General features: G+C 40.4%; 1 protein-coding gene across 2 annotated transcripts; it reads right to left on the reverse strand.

Annotated features, from left to right (window-relative positions):
• Positions 1 to 421: 421 nt before the first annotated feature.
• Positions 422 to 8860, reverse strand: HUS1 (HUS1 checkpoint clamp component). 2 transcript variants are annotated; one of them, XM_054640695.2, is made up of 8 exons: positions 8698 to 8860; positions 8298 to 8482; positions 7681 to 7857; positions 6923 to 7030; positions 5930 to 6004; positions 3998 to 4097; positions 3503 to 3634; positions 422 to 2679 (listed from the first exon to the last, which is right to left on the reverse strand). In XM_054640695.2, the coding sequence occupies exons 1-8, from the start codon at positions 8747 to 8749 to the stop codon at positions 2597 to 2599; spliced, it is 912 nt and encodes a 303-aa protein (XP_054496670.1). In that variant the 5' UTR covers positions 8750 to 8860; the 3' UTR covers positions 422 to 2596. The 2 variants fall into 2 exon arrangements, with proteins under 2 accessions (XP_054496670.1, XP_054496679.1); XM_054640704.2 differs by having other exon boundaries at positions 1861 to 2679; positions 8298 to 8425; positions 8698 to 8857.
• Between the last annotated feature and the right edge of the window lie 1285 nt (positions 8861 to 10145).

Genomic DNA, 10145 nt, shown 5'->3' on the forward strand with positions numbered 1-10145 from the left:
ATCATTTCAGTCTTACATTTAGTCATGGCAATCTGCCCATTTGAGAATTGTCATTTATGAAAAACCCTCTAACAAGGGTTAACTGTGGCCCATTACTTGTTCCCAGCTTTTTCTTAGGAATGCAGAGTAATACATTTTTCCACAGCTCTTTAGCACCCTCTATTTTCTTTTTCTAATCAAAATGTCATTCTTTTTTAATTGCTATGACGTTGAAAAAATCAGACTATATGCAAAAGCTTTTTCAAATACAGCATAAAAATAAGGATCAGTAATGCAGTGTGTAACCAAAAAGCAAGAAAAACAAGAGAAGGTTATAAGTTTCCATACCATACCAAAAAAAGGGTTAAGAGGAAGAAACCAAAAACATGAAGGGACACCAAGGGACACGAAAGTGATGCGAGTATTTTAGGAGGCATCGGTGTGAAAGTGTTAAAGAGTATTTATTCTATGGTTATCTGATTGATCACATCCTATACTGGATGAGAAAAAGAAAACAAATCAACATGTCATCAATGGCAAACACAAATATAAACCCTGATTGATTAGCATTAACAAAGACAGTAACCAGAAAAAAAAGAACTGAAAATATCTGTTTGCATTAATTGTTGGTTGGGCTATCAAGAAACAGCAGGCTACGTTGGTTTTGGCTGTGATAGAATTTGTTTTCTTTATAGTACCTCGTATGTGAGCTCATATGTGAGGTGCTATGTTCTGGATTTATGACCAAAACAGTGTTGATAACACAGCGATGTTTTTATTATTGCTGAGCAGCATTTATATAGTATCAAGGCATTACTCCCATACTGCCCCACTAGCAAATATGCTGGGAGTGCACAAGAAATTGGTAGGGACACAGCTGGGACAGCTGACCCCAACTGACCAGAGGGATATCTGTATCATACAACATCGCATTCATCTCAGGGAAAAGAAAGAGGAAGGAAAGGGCATTTGGAGTTATGCAGTTTGTGTTCCCAAGTAAGTGTTATGCATGATGGAGCCCTGCTTTCCTGGAAATGGTTAAACACCTATGCTCATGAGAAGTAGTGAATGAATTCCGTATTTTGCTTTGCCTATTAAGATGTCCTTATCTCAACCCATGATGTTTTTCACTTTTACCCTTCCAATTCTCTCCCCCATGCCACCAGGTGTGAGTGAGTGAGCAGCGGCTTACCAAGGTCAACTCACAACATAGGCAAAATGGGACTTTGCAAATAGTAAAGATGCAAACCTTAGCATGTTGCAGGCAGTGGGTGGAAATATGACAATTGATGAGGCAATGTGCAGGGCAAGAGAGAGCAGGGAGGAACAAAGAGGGAGTAGGTAGAAAGGTCTATAAACAGTCAATACACTCATCACTGCAAGCCTATTCTACCTTCTCATTGCCACTGCCTCTCCTTCAGCCTTCTCTTGAGCATTTGCATCTCCATGGACAAAAGATCCATTGCTCCCTTAATGTCAATGCCCCTTGAAAAAAAAACCAAACCAAAAATCAAACCCAAATCCTTAATGTCAATGCCCCTTGAAAAAAAAACCAAACCAAAATCAAAAACCCAGCACTTCTGACCATGACAAGCTACTTTATAGAAGAAACTCCCAGTCTCATTTGGCAGCATAGACTCAATCACTAAAAAAAAGCTGTATGGTACGTGCCAGAGTAACAAATAAATCACACATGGAATAAGGAGGAAAGTACCTCAGAAAATAACCAGGAGGTAGAAGCAGAGGTAGTACTCCTATGAGTGAAATTCAGGTATCCTCTTGGCTGCTTGGCATGAGAGCATACACACAATCTTACCATGTCTGACACCATGATAACACAGGTTGTACAATGTTTTCTAGCCGGAAAGGGAAAAAATGCGATCCATGGATAACTTGTTCTTTATTTCACACCAATTGCTGTGCTCACACATCCTCATATGATATTCATTCTGTACACAGTGATTTTCACTACCCACATTAACAAAGTAATCCAGACTGTTTTGCTCATCCTCCCAGGCCAAGAGTTAAACAAAGAGTAAGCACAAACACAGCTACTGAGGTATGTTGGAGCAAGCGTAATCAAAAGATTCCTACTGGAACAGAATTCAATTCCGTACCACTTCAGGAGGGCTGTGCATACTTGTCCAGACAAATACCAATCAGGCACCCCTCCAGAAGGCTCTCCTGTTTCATGGAGGTATGATAGCTTGCTCAGAGATCCCTTAACTTGGATTGCATTGCTCAACACTGAATACACACAACAGCAGCTCCAAAGGTGAATTCTACCTTTAGTTTTTTGAGAAGACTGAAGTATTTAATTCAGTGTGCTTTTGGGATGTTTTGAGCTGTGGCTAAGACAAATTTCAGTTTTGCTCCTCCTATGAGTAAGATATACCAATGCTCCCCAGCATTGTGTCTTTCACAGCATATAACTATTCACAAAAATGGCTGTCTGGATGAGGAGGAATTTTGAACACTTTCATAAATATTGAAAAAATGTACATCGGATGGCTGCATCTAACAGTGTCTCACATCAAAATACTTCAGCAACTCAGGAAAGATTTCAGACTTCATGAAAGAGGCCTCAGGCTGGAAAATTACCAAGATTCCAAAACACTCAGGCAATTGCTGGAATAAAATACTGAAGTGAAACCTCCTCATGGAGCAAGATGAAGTGGATAATTCTCTTATGTACAATATCTGTGAGAAAAAAAAAATTAAAACATAAATTCACCTCAAAGCAGGAAAAATACTTTAAAATTACATCTTTTAAGGATGTCACCATAAAAACAATGCTTCCACCACTTCTGACAGAGGGGTAACTAGACAATTTAAATCCTTGAGGGTCTGTGAAGCATTAATAGATTACGAAAGATGATACCAAAAAGTAAATACATAGTGTATATGTTCATTAATGCTACACCAATTATTTAAATCTTCCTTGGGAAATTCTTAGTATCTGCACTAAGACTAAACCATAACAAACAGATGTTCTCAGGAAAAGCACAGTTATAAAAATAGGATAGAAACCCCTGCATAGACTTCTGCTAGAAAGGAAGTATTGTTTTCTATGGCTAGAAACACTAGGTGTATAAAAAGCAATTTAGTATTAGAATCAGTGTAAGAAAACATCCAAAGGAAAAAAACCCAGCCAAAAAAAAATGCCAGTAAATTCCAATTTCTCTGCTAGAAGCTAGAGGCTTTAAGACTTTCAAAAAATAGTATCTCAAAATAATAATAAACATTACTAACAACTTTAAAACAAAGACAACAAGACAACACACATGATTAGTGAGGCCGAGTATTCAGCTTGAGACTTTTAAAATAGCCTGACTTATTTTTTCTTTCCCAAATGCCTAGGACCTGAATCTAACTGCCTAAAAATATAAATACTGGAAGTCCTCAGGGACAGTAAAAATACTGACTTCCAGACAGACAAAAATGAAGAGTGATATTCTGCTGAAACTAAGTATGGCAAATGACCCTACTGACTGGAGTTCACAAGTATAGCTGTTGAACTTACTGCACAATGCTTTTGTAGGATTGACTTGCTGTCCAGCAAGCAGCTGCTGCAGCTTCTTGATGTCTATGCATGCTTCAGCCATACTTTCCAGATCTCTGCCTTGAGCAGAACTTTGACATCCATCCTCTGATGCTAAAAGAGTAAGAACACAACACTTAGTCCAAACATAAAAAGTAATTTCAACACCCATAAGGACATACCTGAAAACTGCTGAAGTGCTGGAACTCAACTGGTTCATTTTCCAGAACAGTGCAAGGAAAAGAAATCCCAGTTTTCCTATCAAACTGTCAAGAATAATGGAAGAGATTCCCCTCCACCACCCCAAACATGAAACAGACACTCCACTGGCCACTCCATTTTTCTTTTAAGATTTCATTTGAAGACTTCAAAGTACTTGATGCTATTTTCTAAAGAATAAAGGTTAAAAAGTACTGTTATAAGCAACACAGAAGTAATGAGATCAGACAGACACAAGAGGTTAACAGGGAAACTTACCCCAGGGAGGATTTCCCAGATCTTTAAAATGTGTAGTTACAGATACTAAGTCAGTTTCTATTTTCAAGTTCATTTCACCACTCAAGTTTGCTTCAATCACCTGCAATCAATCTCAATTTTAGGCAATCCACTTTCACACTGCAGAATTACAGAAGAATACAGTTTGGTTTTGTTCAAATACAAGCTTCCAGGAGTACTTCAGTACAAGTCAACCATACTTTGCGAAAATGGTTGAACATTTGAATGTTCAGCTATAAAATGCATTTCCCATCATTCCCATGTGAATTACTCTAGACCAAACTTTCAGAAGTTATGAAAAGAAAGAAATTTAATTGTTCTCCAGTACTTTTAGAACAAGTATTAGCTTTGGGAAGTTCATGTGCTGAGGAAAAGACTTCAGAAATAAGAGACTGAAGCTGAAGAAATGCAAAGATTCCTGAATTTCCATTCAGTTATTCAACAAATAGAAAGGCACCTACACAGTCTATATGACACACACAGAAAAGGGGATGCACCAGGAGCTGACAGTGCTGCTTTCAAGAGTTTAAAATAGACAACAACTGGATCAGATCAGTAACTCCAAGAAGGATTTTGAACTGACAAAAATCCTGGAAAAGTGCTAAAAGCTTTCGAATTCCATCCTGTAAACTGGAAGAAGGAATTTGAAGGAGACTACATATGGTCTTACACAAATCCCAAGCAGATCAGAGGATTCCTAAAGCACAACTAAGCACTTTGCTTCTGTGATTAGATGAATTTTCAGTAATTAAAAAAAAAAAAAAAGACTTGTACTGCAACCAGAATCTTGTATAGAATGGCTCCAAACAATGGACAAGTACTATCAGAAATTGCTTCTAAGCCCATTTTGCAGCACTGATCTTGACCAGTTTTATTACCAGGATGCATCTTGCAAAAATAATTAATTGTGACACTTGATGCTTTTGTTTTCTAACAACATGAAAGCAAGGCACTTAGTGTAAGTTCAATCCCATCATACAACTATCCTGTGTGGGAAAAGAGCCTCAGCTCTAAACAAAAGCACTGCGCTCAATTTTGCATAAACATATCCACCAAGGACATGGGGGAAGGAAAGAAAATAAAAACAAAGCCCAAAAAATCTCACAAAAGAAAAGAGTTTGATGTGTATTTTCAGGATGGCTGCCATTTGCAAAACTGCCAGTAACCCAGGGTAATCTCTCAAGTCTTCCAAGTCTTGAAAAACTGAGACTGTTCCAATTTCAGGATTCTCAGTTAACAGAAAATTTCCTATTTATCAAAACTGGTATGAACAGCATCAAACCCAATCTATTTCAAAGCTCCACATTTACTTACTAACTTTCATGTCAGTCAGTTATGGTGACTGTGAGCACAAACAACTAAGTAAAAAACTAAAGCCCTTTTCTGTTCAACTGCAGAGGGCTTCTTTCAGTTAAAAGGCCCACCAGCACTCTAGAAATCCAGGGTAGAGTGCAATTCCAACATGTCAGTCTAAAGCACAGGGGCTGTTAGCAGCATTTCCTTTAAATCCTATGTCAAGTTCACCTGAAGTTCATTCACAGACACCTAACACGACACTCGCTTAATAGGCATTTCCTTAATGAAATAGTCCGGAAAGTCTCCAATTAGCTTCCTGAAGGACTGTCATTTCTTACCAGCTATAAAGAGTAGTTTGTAGCAACACAATGCCATGTTCTTTCATGTATTTAGTATAAAGAGCATCATTTTCTGAGAAACCCAGGAAAAGCTCTTCGGTGTAAATCCTAAAATAAATCCCATCATTTTATTCAGGCTTTACACAGGCTTCAGGTGCCTTGATTTCAATGTCTAAGTCATCTCAAAATAAGATAATGCAGCAGCACCAGTTTAGGCAACCTGTTATGTCCCTCATGAAATAACATCTGTAGCATACACGGTTTAAGTGCCTTAACTTACAATGAAATTGCTGAGATTCTTCATTCTTTCCACAACACTCTTCATTGTTTTCAGCACTGGTAGGTAAATACTGACCTAGGAATACATAAGAACTGCATTTGCATAAGTATTTCAGATGTGATTGGGACACATTTATTTCTACTTTCAATTCTATCATAGTTTGGACAGTGTTATCTATGGCTTTCAGGGTGCACAATATCTATATGAAATCAGCAAATGTCTCAGGAACAGAGGAACTCTTTCCCATTATACCAACAGGCCATCATTCTAGCAATTGTTCCAGACTTAACATTCCAAGTCTATGTTCAAAATAGAGGCATGTTTTTCCAGATCAGACTCTCACATGAACATTTGTGCTACTAAATAGTCAATTACTATAGCCAAAAAGAAAATAACAACATTCCTATGATACTGCAGTAATTGCTGGAACTGCAGCAGTGTAAATCTGAAATAAAAGAACAAAATACTGAAAGTTTCTTCGTGCTCATCTTCAGAATCTAAATACTCTTAGCTATAGAGGTAACAGACATCCATAACCTCAAACAGGAGCACATTTGTACAAGGACCTTTCTTTACAACTCAGCTAAAAGTCAAAATCAGGAGGAAACACATATATCTTTAACTCTGCCAGATAGGCCATAAATTTCAGAAATAACAGATTATTTGGGTCATTTGGCACCTGAACAGCTGAAACAGTCTAAACTTGTGTGGTTTAGAGATGTTCCAGACTAAAGCCATGCAAGTCCTTTTCTCCTCCCTTCCTCTGCCATGAACATCACAGAAACAATTGGCAACCACCTGCTCTGTTTCCATAGGTTCTGGGCTCCCTTGTCAGGATAGAAGCCATGTTCCATACCCCTCCAAAACTGTAGCCTCCAGTCTGTCCTCTTTCCTTTCAACTCCTTTCCAAACCCCACCATAGTATACTCTATAGCAATACCATTCCACTTGCAAACTCCCCTTTCAGAAGGGAATATAAAAGCAGAGGCTTACATCAAAGTCTGGCACGCTGGGCTCTCTGAAGTCACTCCACATTCTTCTGGGAATAACTCCCACAGGAATGTCATGTGTCACAACCCTACTGCTGCTTGATAAGGATGGCTTGAAGGAAAAAGAGGATGCTTTTGCAGTTAAACACAAGATTGGAATTCTAAATTTAAATTTTTCAGACCCACTCTGGGAAATGCTATAACTACATGCCCAACATTCAGTTCCAGTTTTCCCTCAGTTCTTATCAATATGCTTTTAAGTCAGCTTCCCTTTCAAATGAGGAAGAGTTTGTGATGTATCAGTCATTAGTGTATCTATAAGCTATCCTTAGAGCTGAAGAGGTGAATCAGCGGAGTTAACAACAACAAAAGAATCAGAAGTTAGCATACAATATCAGGAAAACCAAAGGCAAAACACAGAGCCAAACACTGAAACCCCCTTCACCTAATGGCTTCAATAAAAAGGCAATAATCAGCAGAAATTACAGAGGATGAAGGAATGGAGAAAAGTAGACATTAGAAAAACTTGTTCCAATAACATAGCTTTCTTCTTCTACCTCCTCCTTGCCTTTTGGAAAATACAAAGCTGGTTCTGTATGCTACCAACCACGATGGCAAGAAAGGCTAGTGAAACAGAAAATGGCACAATGTTTCTTTAGTTTTCTAGAATTATACCATATATAACCCTTTGATCTTAGGAAATGCACTAAATTTTAGAGAACAACTTCTTAATAATGAACGTGAAAGCATGGTTGCACTTACTAGCTCCACAGCAACTCTGAGACAGGGACAGTGTTTATTAGTCAACTTGATCTTCACTGCCTTAGCACTCTGGGCAGTTTTTAATGCTCTCCATAGGTTCTCAGGCACAAACTCTAAATAGATTTCATTGTGCTCCGCAGCTACTCCTTCCATCTGAAATTCATCGAAGAAATTCCCCTACAATTTTTGAAAGTCAGGAAATAAAGCAAACAAGAGAGGCAAGTTTTATTTATCGGACCTTAAGCTTAGAACTGCATTTGTACACCAGAAACCCCGCTCTGCCGCACATCACCTGTGGAATCACAACCCTGAAAACTCATTGCTTCAGGCTAAGCCATTTAACCAACTCCCCTAACACCTAATCAGTCCATTAGACAGCGAGTTATGCTTTCCTGTTTCCAGTTTTGGGGCAGGGCCATGTGGGTCAGCACACACTGAAGCTTTACACTGAAGTAACAAGGAAAAGGGAGTATCCAACCTGAAACACCCGTGCAACCAGACAGACCTTGAGAGACCTGGCACATCGAAGGTGAGGGCTACGAGAAATGCCTCGTACATCAAACCCAATTGCATGCTCTGGTTTTCAAAATGTGATTTCTGAACTTTCCTGGGCTCACCTGGCTCAGCTCACACCACATACTGGCGCCTCCATTTGCTACTTTATCGGAGAGGATGAAATACAGCTTGCAGACAGTCAGGCGCAGGATGCAGGTCTTGGCTAACTTGGCGATTGTGTTAATTATACCTGCCGGAGGGAGGGAGGAGGATGTTACAGCGGTGATCACTCCGTGCACCCCAGTCTCTGCGGGACAGAAAAACCTTCAGCTTTTACAAGCGCAGCTCGTGCTGCTTCGCAAACTCCTAAACACCTCGAAGCGAAGGAAAGCGCCTCATGCCACGTCCTCCCAGGAAAGCACTGTGGTCCTCAATTCCCTTCCTCTATTCTTTGTCCGAGAAAGCCGGCCCCAGCTGCTCAGAGAGGCACTGCCACCCTTGAGCCTGCCCCGACATACTCACGGCTGAAGTGGTTGAGGCAGGCAAGATCCACGATCTTAGCCCGAAATCGCATGGCGACGCCGGCCCCCGCAGCCCCTTGCCCGCCGCCACAGAAGGCGGCCCGAGAGGGAGGGAGGGGCCTCACGCCCAACAGCTCCGGGCCGTCCCCGGATGCGCGGCGGGTTGGGCAGGGCCTAGCACAGACCGACCGGGCTAACTTCCGCTGCGGCGGCGGTCGTCGCAATCCGGGCTGAAAAGCTTTGGCACCCCCGGAACACACGTGAAAATTCGTCTGTATGGGTCGCAGTCCCGATGTCTCGAGAAAATTCTTTTTCAAATCCAAGGGAGCCCTTGCAGCAGACGCCATCAGCCCCTGGCAGGGGCCAAGCTCCGACACTGCCCCACAGGACGCGGTGGTGAGGAAGGAAAGCAACGGTCGTGTTACAAGGTGGAGCGAACAGCTTCGTGACGGGCCTTTTCACTGCCTCATTGTTACCAGGCCACTCAGAAAGGGCTGGGCAACCGAAAGTGTTTTGAGAAAGATACTCTCTGTCAGGTCGGGCACCTCATGTACCCAGGCTCCCAGCTTAACGCATGGTGTACATGGGTTTATGCAAAGGTTGGAATAGGTCAAGAAAATAGAAAGGGAAGGAAAACTTTGCTTTGCCTAGTAAATGTGCAGCATGCCTGTTTCCTATAGACGGTGTCCTTTACCTTAATGGTTTTGGTTCCTTGCAGTCCTTCAAAACTACAGCATTTGCAGAGACAAATCCTGACAGGCCAAAAAAAAAAAAAAAAAACAAAAAACCAACACTAGTTTTCTAATGTTCTTATTTGGTCTGTCAGGATTGTCTGGTGTTCTTTTGTCACATTGCAAGTTCCACAGATCAGCTAAATTGCCTCTCTAACATTTAATTTTGAAATATTCTTGGGATACTGCTCACATGCCTTGATGCTCTCTTGCAATTGTCACTATGAAGAAAATGAAAAGAAATAACCTTGGGTCTGTATAGTGACAGATACAGCAATAGTTTCTGGAGAGGTTATTCTCTCCTCGTATTTCTCTTAGGCCTCATAAATTTTGTAGAAAGAAGCTGAAGATTTTCCCAGAGAAACCAGTGCAGCAGGGTGTCACAAATTCTCATCTTGAATCCTGCCAACTATGCCAATTTGTCATAAATATTTGGTTTAGGGTCACTCAGAGAATCATCATGAAAGGTATTAGCAAAAGTTAATATACATTTATAAAAGTGTGACGTAAAGTTCAATGACAAGATTCACTCCATCATGGATGAAACATACAAAAAAAATCTAGTTAGAATAATTTTAGAATTATTTACAGAGAAAAAAAGAGTAAGGAAGACTCTCCTGTTGAATCACAAATTCAGACTATACCCTCTTACTTTCTAAACTCCTCATAGAGCTTAGGTGCAGCTTGGGCCAGTCTGAGCTTCAGACTTGGACAATGA

This window comes from Agelaius phoeniceus, chromosome 1 (assembly GCF_051311805.1).
Source record: "Agelaius phoeniceus isolate bAgePho1 chromosome 1, bAgePho1.hap1, whole genome shotgun sequence".
NCBI classification, from domain to species: Eukaryota; Metazoa; Chordata; class Aves; order Passeriformes; family Icteridae; genus Agelaius; species Agelaius phoeniceus.

Coding starts and splice junctions, on each gene's coding strand:
- HUS1 (XM_054640695.2), bottom strand. CDS start 8,749: ATGCGATTTCGGGCTAAGATCGTGGATCTTGCCTGCCTCAACCACTTC. Junction 3,635..3,997: donor TCTGGGAAATCCTCCCTGGG/GTAAGTTTCCCT, acceptor TTACTCTTTTAG/CATCAGAGGATGGATGTCAA. Junction 2,680..3,502: donor TCCTACAAAAGCATTGTGCA/GTAAGTTCAACA, acceptor TTTTTCTCACAG/ATATTGTACATAAGAGAATT.